At 43.1% G+C, this 14,750-nt stretch overlaps 1 protein-coding gene across 2 annotated transcripts; it reads right to left on the bottom strand.

The window, feature by feature from the left end:
* Positions 1–1,691: 1,691 nt before the first annotated feature.
* On the bottom strand, positions 1,692–13,609 carry arhgef15b (Rho guanine nucleotide exchange factor 15b). 2 transcript variants are annotated; one of them, XM_028429139.1, is made up of 16 exons: positions 13,193–13,609; positions 9,298–9,788; positions 7,344–8,357; positions 7,201–7,255; positions 6,981–7,048; positions 6,532–6,812; positions 6,137–6,297; positions 5,799–5,951; positions 5,548–5,677; positions 4,540–4,614; positions 4,207–4,299; positions 3,964–4,118; positions 2,803–2,970; positions 2,519–2,604; positions 2,317–2,421; positions 1,692–2,043 (listed from the first exon to the last, which is right to left on the bottom strand). In XM_028429139.1, the coding sequence occupies exons 2-16, from the start codon at positions 9,692–9,694 to the stop codon at positions 1,874–1,876; spliced, it is 3,111 nt and encodes a 1,036-aa protein (XP_028284940.1). In that variant the 5' UTR covers positions 9,695–9,788; positions 13,193–13,609; the 3' UTR covers positions 1,692–1,873. The 2 variants fall into 2 exon arrangements, with proteins under 2 accessions (XP_028284940.1, XP_028284941.1); XM_028429140.1 differs by having other exon boundaries at positions 1,874–2,043; positions 7,201–7,252.
* Between the last annotated feature and the right edge of the window lie 1,141 nt (positions 13,610–14,750).

Raw genomic sequence — 14,750 nt, 5'->3', positions numbered from 1 at the left:
ATCTGGAATGAAGTTTAGATCTTCAAGTCCATCTCATGAAACATGGGAGCAAAAACAAAAGTGTTGCGTTTATATTTTTGTTGAGTGTATGAGTCTGACCGAACTAAGATCACATGCGGGGTTCCTCAAGGGTCCATTCTTGGACCACTTCTGTTCAACATCTACATGCTGCCCCTAGCTCAGATCATAGAACAGCACAACATCTCCTATCACACCTATGCAGACGACACACAGCTTTATATATCAGTGTCATCACATGACTACAGTCCCTTACACTCACTAAGTAAGTGTACTCAACAAATCAATAAGTGGATGAGCCAGAACTTTCTCCAGCTCAATGCTGACAAAACAGAGATGATTGTTTTTGGCCCCAAAAATGAAAGAGCTAAGATCAGTGCTTACCTTGACTCCATGTCACTGAAGGTCACAAACCAGGCCAGAAATCTCGGTGTAATACTCGACTCAGACCTGAATTTTAACACCCATGTAAAAGCCATTACTAACTCTGCCTATTACCACCTGACAAACATTGCTAGGATCAAGGGCTTGATCCTAGCAACGTATTCATGCATTTATTTTCAGTAGGCTAGATTATTGTAACGGCGTCCTCACAGGTCTTAGCAAAAAATCAGTCAGACAGCTGCAGCTGGTCCAAAAATGCTGCTGCTAGAGTTCTGAGTAACACCAGGAAAATGGACCACATCACACCGGTCCTCAAATCACTGCACTGGCTTCCTGTGAGTCAAATGATACATTTCAAAACTTTACTCCTGGTCTACAAAGCACTGAATGGTCTTGGACCAAAATACATCCTGGACTTATTGGTTCCCTATGAACCATCCAGACGCCTGAGATCATCAGGGCCTACTGTGTGTACCCAGGGTCAGAACCAAACAAAGTGAAGCAGGATTCAGTTCACTCTGCCTCTCACCTGTGGAACAGCCTTCCTGAACACCTGAGGTCTGCTCAGACAGTCACTTTATTTAATTCACGCCTGAAAACACATTTGTGTTTTTATGATTTTAATTTCCTTCTTAATTTAATGTTTTAAAATGTCTTTATTCTGTGATTTCATCTTATGTAAAGCACTCTGAATTGCCTTGTGTATGAATGGTGCTATATACATAAAGCTTGCCTTGTCTTGTTATTTTTGCACTGGCTGCAGATGTTGAGTTTTTGTTTATTATAATAAACACACAGCTAGCTAAAAAAAAACATGTAATGTTTTATTAAAAGTACTACTACTGTTTTCATTTACAACATATTGTACATTTACAAACAAATAATACCCAGACTTCACTGTCCCCAGTCTGCAGGGGGTGCTACAGTATTCCACTGACACGAGCTAGTCAACAGCAACTACTGAAACATGACAACAGCAGTACCCATGTGCCCAACATTTACATGCATGTTCCAAGCTGTTGTGCTTAACGGGCATGATAGGAGTGTGTGAGCTCAGTTATAAAGGCACTTCCTGATTGTATTTGCAGAGGTTGGTTTCCTGGCCACCTGGCAGGTTGTTGTGCAGGTGGCAGGAATGACAGATGTTAATCTACAGGTGTGTACAGCAACGCCCAGCTGCTTTACTCTCACAATGTTTGTGGAGGCAGCTCAAAGAAGGACTAGAATGAATGGCATGTGAACGCGGCAGTCCAGGAGGAGACGCCCGCAGCTGTAAGATCCTGTTGTTGAATGTAAATGTGCACGTACAACATTGTTAGGTTTTTGTTTTATACAGTCGGCCTCCAGGTGAATAAATAAAGTGATGATTTCAGGTCCACCCGATCTCCTTTTATCTTTCATTTCCTGGTTGCTTGAAACCGACAGTTGAATCTACATTTATTATTAAATGTAAACATCCTCGTCCAGCGATCTATTGGATAATGCGATTCTTGCTGTTTGCGACCATGCACGCCGCCTGTATGACCCTGTAGCGCTCTCTGAGGTTCCTCCTCCTCACGTGCTCATTGGTGATCTCTATGACATTTGCTACGGGGAACCAGCCCTTCTGACCATCGGAGAGGCGGTTGCCTTCATACCAGCCTGAAATGCATAAAGAAAAAAAAAGAGTGGGAGGACAGAGGGGGACGAGGGGAAAAAACAGGGGAAGATCGGAGGTTTCTTTGTCGGTCATGCAAGAAAGTCAAAAACGAATCAATAAACTGCTAAAGTGGAGGGTTGAGGATTGAGGCAGTTATGGAGATTGGGGTGTATAAACAAGCAGAGTCGAGGGAGGGGGCATGTCAGTACATTATTTTGAAACAGGCCTGACCTTATTTGTAAGCTCTGCAGCTCTCTGATCAATAGCATTCTTACCCTCGTTGGTTTTACGGATGACGTTAATGATTTCTGTCGGCTCCAGCGTGAGCTCATCAGCTTGCTGTGCTATGTACTGCTCTACGCACTGCACCTGAGGACAATCTGACATACAAACATGCACACATGTGTAAGAATAGACTGATATGATACACACAGTATTAATGAGTGTGTGTGTGTGTGTGTGTCTGTGGGTTCTCACCCCAGTCCTCATAAATCACTTCATCATCATCTCTGTCTGTGTTGGTTGGGTTAGGGAAAGCTGCCAACCACCTGTGCATGTCGGACCTAGTGACACAGTTTCATTAAATCAAGGCTCCATATTTGGGACATGTGCCTCCTGATGCAATAACAACACACTTGGCACGTGAAGTCTTTGTTGTGTAATCCTCTCTAAACCACTGCTGGATTCTCATGGTGAGATGCCTGCAGGTTTAACCGTCAAGTGTGTATTCTTAGCAATTAGATGCAGTCACGACTACTCACTGCGAGGGAGCTTTCAAGAGCCGCTCCATCATGCGTCCCTGGTGGTTTTCCAGCAGGGTGAGGTTGAAGCAGTTCTCACAAGGTCCTCCGCTGCTCCCACCCACATCTAAAGGCTGCACCTGCACTAGAGAGCGATGGGCATGGTCCAGCACCACATAGCGCTCTGCGCTGTTTGAGAAAAAAAAATACAGAAATAAGTACAATTAACAAGGCACAGATGTGCCTGAGTGGGAAATCCTAAAACACACAGATTTCACAACTTTGTAATACCGTCGGCACCACTTCTTGTCACATTTGAGGAAGACACACATTTAGAGAGTCATACTTTCAGTTGTGGTTAAACCATTGACAGTAAAAACTATGGACAGGGCTTCCGTGACGTCACCCGTTTGTTTCTGAAGAGCCGTTTTGAGGCTCGGTGGGAGGTTCCGGGACGTGATGACCGCTGCCATGTTGGTAGCGTCACGTCCGCCAAAACTCCAAATATGGACAAAGAGGGGGAGCACGAGCGGGGTTTAGGGGGGCGGGCGATCGTGGAAGCAGGAAACTCGCACTGTGATACGTCAACCGTCACTCAAGCGGCAACGCCCAGAATTATGCATAATTTTAAGTCCGAATACAATTGAAACGAGTGAGTTGTAAAAAAATTCACCCCCTGTACAATTGACACTAGAAGAGAACCTATCATCTGAGACCAGAGTGGTTTTTTTGTACCAGGCTGTAAACATGTTTATTTCTGCTGTGAAGTCGGCCATTTTTACATGGGAGTCTATGGGAAATTACTCGCTTTTGGAGCCAGCCCCCAGTGGTTGCAACGTGAACTACAAGTTTTGACACTTCCGCATGGGCTTCAAGTTTCAGCCCCGAAGGTTGCCACTTGGGTTAAACTTTGCCATGACAGCATCCTATAAACACACTACTCTGATCTCCCATCACTTACTACACACTACTGTTAACCATGTTAATGATGAACTATCATCAATGTGTTTGAATGTGAATTCTGAGGCGAGCATATCTCTGGGTTACAGAATAACTAGGCGGAACATGATTATATATATTTTATGTAGCTTGAACAAGGTGTATGCACGGCCATATGGTGTGAGGCGGTTTACAATTAGAATTATATGTGTACTTCGTTATACAGTTTAAAAGGGATCCTACCCTTTCTTGGTAGCGATGATGAGCAGATCATTGAAAAGGAAGAGGTAGACAGGATTGAACTTTGTCCTCATATTGAAGAGAGTTGCTCCTTTGGACATTTCCTGCAGCTCTCCCTTCTTCTCCAGATATCGATTCTGAGAGATGATCGGGATGGCCTGAAGAGGACACATCACTAAATCCTTTACCTGCCTTTCACATTAATAACAGATCGTGCACACGTTTATTTAATACATATGCAGGTACCTTAAGCTTGTCAAACTCCAGCGTTTGTGAGACATAGATCAGCTCCTCCATCTGTCTCATCTTCCCCACCTGTGTGTTACACTCATCAATAATCTGTGTGAGAAAAAAAACCAAACAAAACTGTCAAGTCAGCCATCTTTGTTATTATATAAACCTCACTGGGAAGCATCAGGTTTATTCCTTTGACTGTCACACTGCACTCAGTGACACCGATGACTCACTGTTTATTCACTAGGAAGTCCTTCATTCAGACAATAGCTGACATCAGATTTCCAGAGACATGAAGCACTTCTGTGGGTTTGTAGTCAGAGGGGAGGGATGAGGAGTGTTTACCTTAGACAAAGAAGCCAGAGCCTTGGAGGCTGCCTGCTCCTCTTTCGTCCCCTCCTTTGTTCTCTTCAGGATGTTCTGAAAACACAAACAAGACAAACTATCTATAACTATTTCTATTTTCTGCAACGGACAAACAGCATCGACAGGATACATTTTTTAAAATATAGATGCAAATGGGGTCATAAAGTCGAGGTCAGGTGTGTCTTGTATGTTTGCTCACAGGTCAGAAGGCAGCAAAGAGTTTGTGGAGTAGATGCTATTAAGCTGGAATGAAGACATTCCACATGCCATGCCATGATAAACTCCGACTGCTGCCATTCAATCGCTTGTAGAGAAATGTCAGTGATGCACAAAGTACTGTGGCATGTTGGTAAGCACAAATATTTAGAGTTTGCAAACAATAACTTCCTTGTTGTCACTGATGCCAATCTCCACACAGGAAGAAAAGATGATGAAATCCAATCTCTGAATACATCAGTTCCTATTTAGATCATTTACTTTAGTAAAATGTATATGTTGACTGTCATGAGTAGGTTTTACCCTGTAGCAGCTACAGTATGTCCCCAATTATAACAAAAAAGACTTCTAAGTATTTGAATGGGTCATATTGTGGATATGACACAATATTGTTTACACACTAAATGGACTCATCCTGTACTGTACGGGGCTGTAAACTGGTAGCTCTCTAATCACATCCTTCTTTCATTTTTTGGCCCCTCCCTCCCCGCTTCATCTTTGGCACCCTGTTTTTACAAGAAACACATAAACATGGGGAAAAATATCACACTTGACTTGCTAGGACCTTCAGGATATACAGAGCGTTTAGCTCAGCAAAGCTCAGCATAGCTAGCTCGGCTGCCATCATAAGTCAGATGGGTCAGTTAGCCTCCATCCTACGTTCTGAGCCACTAACACGTGGCACAACAACACAAATGGCTGTCAGCATCTGCTCAGAACACTAAGCAAAACTGGGGCTGGTCATACACAGACAAGTTTGACACGGCTCACCTCGATGAGCATTTTAATGCGCGTTATTCGCTGGAAGGGCAGCAACAAGAAGGACATGAAGGGCAGCCGTTGGCACTGAGGCGACTCTTGAAGGCGAGAGATGACTGCAGCAAAATTAGCATTGTTCTTCCTGTGGATGCACAGACAACGTATCTGTCAACACAGTTATGGCGTGACCAGCCTGCATTCCTCGCATTCTGATCTCATCTTTGTTTTGAAAAACAAACTGATGATGGCGAGGTGACTCTTACATGAGCTCCGTGTAGGTCTTCTCCTGGTAGATCTGGTTGCGGACGTAGTCGATGTAGGCAGGGAAGTTGTGCTGGGCGTGGTAGTGGATAATGTCACAAATATCAGGGAAGACCAGGTCCTTAAATATGCGGTCCTCCAGGTCTTTCAAGAACCTGCAGTGTTACACAATAAAAACACTGTGGACTAGCCTGCTGAACCATAGATTTAACAGTTTTCTTCTTTTCTACTTTAAACTCTTTATCGTTATCTGTGACTAAGTGACTTTTACCACAGTTCAACTCATAAATCTGCTTCTAATTATGCTTTTCCTGTATCTCCTGTCATGCTTCCTGCTCACCTCTCGCTGACCTCGCGTACCCTCAGGATGTTGGAGAATAGGGTTTTCCTTTCTCTGATGATCATCGTCTCTTCCAGGTCCCGGCTGTCCAGGAAGTGCTCGGTCAGGACGCGCAGGGATCGCAGATATGAGGCTTCTGAAGTCAGAACCTCGAACATACTCTGCGAGGAAGAAGGTCAATAATATTACGGAGTGAAATTCAGAGGACTTTCTGAGGTTGAAAACATCTTCTGTTTTTTTTTTTAAAGTTCTATAAAAGCTTTCATGAACTCCACGGGCAGAATCTAATTTATATAACAGCCTGACATTACTTTAAGATGCAAGCTAAAACCTGATCCTCTTTCCTGTCTCCTTTCAGCCATATTGATTTTTTCTGTACATTAGCCTCCCCTCACCTCCTGGTATTTGCAATGCTCGGGCGTGAGGTTTTCCAGCACTCCGCTGTCCCGTACAGACGGAAGGTCCTGCCACAGGGTGCTCTGCCCTGGCGTGGGTACAGGGTTGCCCCGTGGCGTTCCGATTCCATTTCCAGTCCCGGTACCAGTACTAGCCCTGGGGCGATGGGCAGTCCAGTCCATACTATAGTCTGCACTCGTTTTACTGATGTTTCTGCAAACTGTCTGGCGCCGGATCTCCTTTGTAATGACGGTGGCGCGGTACGTCTGGTACAGAGGTTCTATAGGAGGAACAAAGCAAAAAGTGTAGCTGTATACTTTAGGATATGTCTGCACCTTCTTCTATGTGATCACTTCTGTACCAATAAAGAAATTCCTGTCTTCTTGTACTCAATCGTGATTAGAAGGTGGCATGAAATTCATTTATTTGTGAAAAGTGTCTGTCTTACCATCCTGCAGGCGGGACTCAAAGATGAAGGAAATCTCCCTCCTGAGAGAGTCGTTATAGATCGAGCACCTAAACAGGAAGTATCAACCATGATGTTCAAGCCGTTTTTTCCAACCAATATTTCTCAAACAGGAAAATTTTGTTTTGTTAAGAACTAGTTTCAGTTCAGATTTTCAGTTCAGTTCAAATTAACACACATTAGCTGTGAACTAAAAACTCACATTTCTTCTCCTGCGTCATCTTTCTCTCCGTCATTCTCTCCATCCTCCTCTCCTACTAAAGAAAGATAAACGGTGTCATTGTCTTTGATCATACAGAGGATCAGTCTAGCTCTTCTCAGCCACAGAGATTTATGTTGACAAACCTTTTTTCTGAGTGAGAGACTGCAGTGAGGCACTACTGAGCCTTCTGGGATCAGTCTTTGGAGGTGGAGGTGGGGGTCTGTGAGGCTGGAGGGGACTGGTTGGGGGTGGAGTGATGGCTCGCTGCGGGCTCAGCCTGCTGGCAGTGGAGCTGCTGGGGGAGGAGGGTCGCAGGGAGCGCCACTCCTCCGGTGTGGGCTGAGGGAGGGGAATGCCACCCCGGTGCACCGGTGTGAGGCTGCGGCTGTCCTGACTCACAGGCATCCTTGGTGGGATGGCAGGTGGAGATTCATATGTGCTTGAGATGGGCTCTGTGGGCGGCTGAAGGTTGGATGTGGGGTCGGAGGTGCTGGGGGAGAGTTTATTCCGACGGGCTGGTTTGCGCACTTTGATCAGAGGAATGTCCAGTTCCTTAATACCTGATGTGGTCTTCACAGGTGTGAGATCAACCACTGGAAGTGTGGCTTCGTAAATATTTTCTTCTTCACTTTGAGGAGGTTTTTGGAGGACTGGGGGAGAGTGAGCACGTTTTGGGGGGATGGGAGGAGAATGAGAGCGACTGACAGCCAAGGAGGTAAGGATGGCATGAGGACCCGGGTCAGATCTCCTCCTGTGACCCTCTGCGATCAGAACACCCAAAGACTGGTGGAACTTTGTTTTTTCTTGCTTCAACCCCTCATTCTCTTCGACCACAGAAGTCCTGTCCACCTCATCCCCTGTCTCACTGGCTTCTTCCCCTCCACGCTCCAGCTTCTCCTTATCATCCTCCTGCTCCTCTTCATGCTCCTCCTCCTCCTCCTCTTCCTCCTCTTCCCACTCTTCCCCATCAACGTCACCCTCCTCTCCACCTATAACCTCCACTGGCACCCATATCAGTTTCATGCCTGGCCGCTGGATGTGGCACATGCAGCTGCAGCCTGGGTCGCAGCACGGACTGAGAGGCGTGTCTGGACTGAGCTCTGCCTCCACGTCACCTCCTCCGATCACAGGAACCTCCACCTCTTTTCCATCAGGTGCTGCGTCACAAAAAAAATACACAATTTTACCGTTTCGAATCATTACAGACAAAACATACATATGCTCATTTTATCCACACCCTAGACTAAAACATTAGTCAATTTCCTGTCTACTACTTTCCAACATGTGCATCCCCTGATAGCTCCCTTTCATTAAAAGCTTTTTCCCCCCATCTGGTCCACATGGCACACACTAAACTGCCAAATCAGCAGGTCGTTGCTATGCAAATACAGCAAATTTGCAAGCAGTGGCTTCAAATATTAATGGATGATTTTGAAGCACTGAAAGGAAAAAAAAAATCAAATGTTGACAAAAGGAAATGCAAGAGGTGGAAGAAGGAGAGGAGGGTGAAGGTTAAATAGGCCAGGAAGAATGTTAAGAATGTTTCTACCTGTGAAAGAAAAGCACAGTTCTGGATGTCACTCACTCAACTCAATCAATACAGAAAGCATTCACACTGAACTGGACGAACAGATTTCTGTTTCTATCAGGGGACCAAAACAAGGGAAGTGATAGTATGTGTCACTGAGGAAGGAACACACAATTCACATCAAATGAAGTGCCTCGTTTGTGCTTCTCTTTCGTTGCTGTACAGATCACTAACAATGAGATTTTAAAAAAAGGTGTAACAACCATTATACCACACAGCTAGACTTGCTGCTTTCACACAGTCAGGTGCCCAGCTGACTGATCTGTTAATGACTGTTAATAACCAATAAATATTAAAACACATCCATAAGTGACACTAATTGCATGTGCACAGACACTTCCTGCATCAAATGACACATCTATGGAACTGACACTGACTTATGCTGCATTGTGTGTGTTACGCTGTGAGAAGATACTCATATATCCTCAAACGCTTAAATCTTCAACCTGCTGGCTAAAACAGATTTTTTTTTTTACACTGCTTCTCTCTGAGCAGCTCTTTCACTGTACCTGATCGACCTCCTTCCACGCTGATGCCGTCCCCATCCTCTCCTCCCACGTTGTCTTTCTGCTTTTGCAGGATGCGGCTCCTCTTCATAGGCAGCGGCGGCGCCTGCTCTGCCGCTACCTGACGTTGAATACCGTTACGTCCTGGTTTGGGCTTTATCGTAGGCGGCCTTTTGAACTTTTTGTTTGGAAGAAGTTCTGTTGCAACATTGGCGGGTTGCTCTTTGGCTTCAACGGACTCCTGTTTACTAAACTTATTCACAATCCTTTTCACCTTCCCACTGCTTCTCCTGTCTCCAGGAGGAGGGGAGCTGGCTTGTGGTTTCGGCGGGATCTCTGGTCTTGGTTTGACCTCCGTTTTGAGGGGTAAAGGAGACGTGGGCCGTTCCTGGACCGACATAGTCGCTGCAAGTTGGCGTCACTTTACGGTGTGTTCCCTCCCTGACCAATCAGAGGTCAGGCTTTGACGGTTAATGAGTACATGACATCATCACCTGGTGAGTAAACAGAGAGAAATACATAAACGCACTTTGCAGCTGAAGTAAACACCACATAATTCAGTGTTTCCTTTACAGACTTGAGCCAGACTTTGAGCTGCAAATCCCTCCTGTGGAAGGCGCCTGATGAAAGTGAACTTTGCACTGTAAGGACGCCGTTCTGTGAGTGAATAACACACAGTCTCACAAACCAAACAAGCTATAGTTTGTTCAGAATATTCATATTTGTATAGTTCCTTCACAACGTTTTCAAATATTTTCTATTAATAAGCCTAAAAACATGATCTTTTTTATTGATTTATTGACTGGGATGTGTCAGCAGCATCAGAAGAAAGCTGCAATAGATTGATAGATATACTTTATTGATCCTGCAGGGGGAAGTTAGTGTGTTTTTCACAAACAAATTGCTTATAATTACACATAAATAATAATAACCACTCTTAAAATGCTGAACTCAAACACAGATTCCCTCAACTGCTCAATCTTTGCAGAAATTTCCATATTCAAAGCACTCTAGTCATTTAAATCAAGCAATCGGTGTCTATAAAAAGAACTATGATAGCAATAAACTGAAATACACTTTCCATTCTGGGTGACCAAGAGGCCACGCTGCAGATTCCTCTCTCCATATGTTTTTTTTTTTCCCCTGAGTCTGCAACAGCTGATGCAATCCCAAACCAAACGAGGGTTAGTCATCCTCTGAGTCATGCAGAAAAGAGAGCAGCAGTCCACAATCAGATATTACTTTCTCCACTGCTTTGACTCTGATGAATGAATGTGTTACTGACAATTCGTAAATGGGCCGATTAATTAGCTTTGTTGAGCTGTGATAATAGCCACACACATCCAGCAACATCCTCCAGCAGGATGGCTTCTAGAAGTCAGGTGAGGTAGTTTAAAGAGCAGCATCACAGCACCAGCTATGCCAACGGTTGTGGTGGAAGAATGGGTCAAATACAAGACATTCACCTGGATTTAATGGTGTTTGTGTCAACTTTGAAACTGAAGTTGGTCCTTGCAAAATAATGTGCCTATGCTTAGGAAATTATGAGGATTTGGATCTGTGTGTTAGGCCCCGTTCACACTGGGAAAAAAATGTGGCTTAAGCAGGATTTGGCCGCATCCAGATCAATCCAGATGTGTTTTTTTCCGAGTGTGAACACCTCCAATCCGGCTGAATCCAGTTTGATTTCAAGCCGGCTAGATCCACCCTCGAGAGGTGGATCTAGCAGGATTGGCTCAAATGTGGCTCAGGTGTGAACGCAAATGTGGCTAGCGAATCCGGCTAGCCACATTATTAGCCATATTACGAGGCGCCACCTAGTGGTTTGGAGAACAGCAAACACGCTGGATGAAGCCGGATTGAGTGCGGACACAACTGTGTGCTAGCCAGATTTGAAAATAGGTCTGAAGGCATCCAGCTTAAAGGCTGTCTGGGCTCAATCCTACTCTGGCTGGAATGACTTTCTCCAGTGTGAACGGGGCCTAAGTCAGGTGTAAATAGCCAAATTAGCCTTCCTATTATTCCTTTCAAGATGAAAATAGCACGGTGGTTACAGAGATCTGAGTGCTCGTGCCATGCTTCACATGCATGTAAATAAGGATAATAGCTATTGTACTTTAAAGGTGTTTGACTACAGACCTATGTTTGTCTTTGCTTCAGCATCTTGGGTGTAAATAGTATTTTCTTCATCAGGTGCAAATCAAAATTTTTGACTTTTTAGACACCTAGATGCTTTTCTTTGCCATGCTTTACCACCTCAGGTGTAACTTAAATACAGCACTGTTTGCTATAGAGTGCATTCCTCATAAAGTCTGCTATCAACAGGAGATGACAAATTAATCAGTGCAAGTGCTTTCATGGTCATGTTGTTTTATGTAAGGTGCTTGTAAATTTATATGATGTCAGCAGGGTCAGGAAAAGTGTTATTTGTGGATTAAAATGTCTTCCAAAGTCAATAATGTGCAACCAGTCACTATTTGCTATTGAAAAAGCGCACCAGCTAGTCAGACCGGTTTGTAGGCAATGTACATGCCGTGCAGTCAGAGAGACAAGGGGAGTTTCACTCTGACAAGAAGGTTTCTGAAAGGTTTACAAGACCAGGAATGTATGGCACCAAAACAACTGGATGGTATTACAATACACACACACACACACACACACGCCACTCGTTTACAGATATTTTTTACATTATTTCTTTGTTTTCCTCATAATAATTCTTAGACATCAGGGAACACAATGATAGGTAGGTGTGTATGTGTGTGGGTGTAAAGTAGGTCTTTCAGTTTTAGCCCTGAGGGCACTGACATAAAACCGCTCAGAGAGCGTATACACCCACAAAACAGAGAATAACACATTCTGAATGCGTGTTAACGCAATTATTGACAGAATAATACACAATAAGTTACATTTGCCCCCTCATTTTTTTTTACACAATCAACCCCCATTAGACATCACCCCTTTTGTCTCCTTTTGCTTTATTGACCTGGTTAGTTCAATAGCAGCCTCCTCCAGACTCCTGGACCTCTTACACACACACACACACACACTGAGGCTGGGTCAGTGGGCCAGCCATTCATTCCAGTAAGTGTATTTGTCCTGGAAAATCCAATACATATCAGATGTGGTGTGATCCCTTAAATCAGACCAGCTTGAGAACAATCCTTAAGTGCTTAAAGAGGACGTCCATTAACACAATGCACTTTGTGTCACTGTGTGTGTGTGTGTGTGTGTACAGTATACCATCTGCTCTGGAGACTTAATGGGTTAGTGCGTATATAAAATGGGTAGGGGGGGCTTTAAGAGAGCTACGGCGTGATGTGTATGGAAGCTCCACGTTGGAGCCAGGCAGAACAGAAAAGGTGTGTCAGGAAGGACAACACACACACACACACACACACACACACACACACACACACACACACACACACACACACACACACACACAGGGGGTGGGAAGCAGAGGAATATATGGCAACATGAGTGGAAAATGTAGAATCCTGACCTATGTTCATATATGTAAATATAAATATGTTTTACAATGGGTTATAAAGACATGCAGCTGATACATGTAAACTTGATTTCACAAATAAACTGTGTTATTATTTGTCATAATTCATAAACTGCTCACAATCAAAGCAGATGTGTAGCTCTTCAAGCCAAACAATAGCCTCACTCAGTGCTAATTTGGTTAATTCAATCATTACTTTTCACTATAACAATGTCTGTATACTGTACACTTCCAGTATAATGGTGTCACTATATATAATCTTGTACAAAATCTCCACAAGTATCTCAGCGGTTTTCCATAAGGGAACAGGTGCTGGCGGAGTTCACCAAACTGCACCTGCTAATAAGCTAATTTCGTTTTAAACACACAAAAACGGAGACAAAAACTCACCAGTGTTTCGCAGACATGTCTGAATGTGTCTCTTCAGTCATTCGGCTCCACTGTTGGCAGTCCAGCAATATGCGGGAGTTAGCTTTGGGCAAAAGAAAGGGAAGCTTCCAGGGTTTTAAGCTACATGAGTGTAACTTAAAACTCGCCCCGGGGTAAAAAAAAAAATAAATAAATGTTAAAACATGTCATAAAATGTCTGTTTGTTGAGAAAAAAGTATCCAGTAACAGCAAAATCAGTTCAGTTCCTTATTGTTGTTCTGACAGGCTTGTTGTCTGAGCGCCCATCACCCCCTGTTGTTGTGTCTCGTCTTTGTTACCAGCAGCAGAAATGAGAGAGGTGAGGAAGGAGCAGCTCAGCAGCAGGAGCCCCCTCAGGCTGACCGCGCCAAGGCGCACACAGGCACCCATACTGTTTCCGGTCACCCCTTTCAAAATAAAACCACTCCAGGAATTATACTCCGGAATAGGAATAATATTATTTTTCAGCAGTTGCACTTCTTTCGACGATCACCTAGGCATTTGTCTTAATATATTTGCCTATATGTCGTAATATTACTAGTATATTTATTACTTTATTAAATATAAATATATATTTTTTGTTTCCACACACTGCCAGTACTACTAAAAAATTTTTAAAAAAAATAAAATAAAATAAAATAGAAACAGGTGCGCTGTGATTACTCAATTAATTATGTAAAATATAGACTTTTAATGTTTTTATTTTGTAAGTTTTATTTCAGAGACTCTTATTTTGAACACCAGTATTTTACAGTTCCGGCACTTCCTAATTGTTTATTGGAAACTTAATTCATATTTAGTTTTCCACTCTTTATCAGCACCTTAAATCTCTGATAAAACTCTACCTGTATATTTTATGACCATGCTGCGTCATAGAAGCGTCACCTCTTTTTGTACCACATGTTTATAGCTTCAGCCTCATTCTTCGTTTTACTTCTGTGTCCCTACTCCCACCTAGTGCCTCAGTCTGGAACACACACTAGGTGTCTATTGAAATAGATGGCTGGATTTATTGGAGATTAGCCTACTCCAGTATTAATTTGAGATTAATTTAAATGTTACAAATAGATTTATTCTGGACTAAATTGGGATGCAAATTTTAGATAGTTTTGCTTATCCATGTTTTATGATACTAATAGAGAAATATTGAAATATTTATTACGTAAACTTTTAGTGAACTGAGAATGCTGAGTCTTGTATTGTCTCATTTTAAATTTTTTAATCATGCACTGTTTTGTTTAACCTATAGACTATGCTCTCATTAAAGAGTTAAATTAGAGGACAGTAATTTTAACAAGTTTGATAGAGCAGCATCTAATGAGCATTTTAAGACTAAAATGGAGTCTGTAGCTTGAAATTTGTAGGAGGAGATAAATTTGACCCTCATTGAAGGTTAAAAATGACACCGAAATTGCTTAATATTTGAAAAACTATAATTTTTAGAAAAAAAACTTGAAGTTGACCCAGAATGTCCTCTGTGAGATGAACATTTTGATAGTTGAATGACTGAAATCGGTCAATGTATGCTGAAGATACGCTG

The sequence above is a fragment of the Parambassis ranga genome, chromosome 18 (assembly GCF_900634625.1).
Source record: "Parambassis ranga chromosome 18, fParRan2.1, whole genome shotgun sequence".
NCBI classification, from domain to species: Eukaryota; Metazoa; Chordata; class Actinopteri; family Ambassidae; genus Parambassis; species Parambassis ranga.
This window is presented reverse-complemented; position numbering and strand designations above follow the sequence as displayed.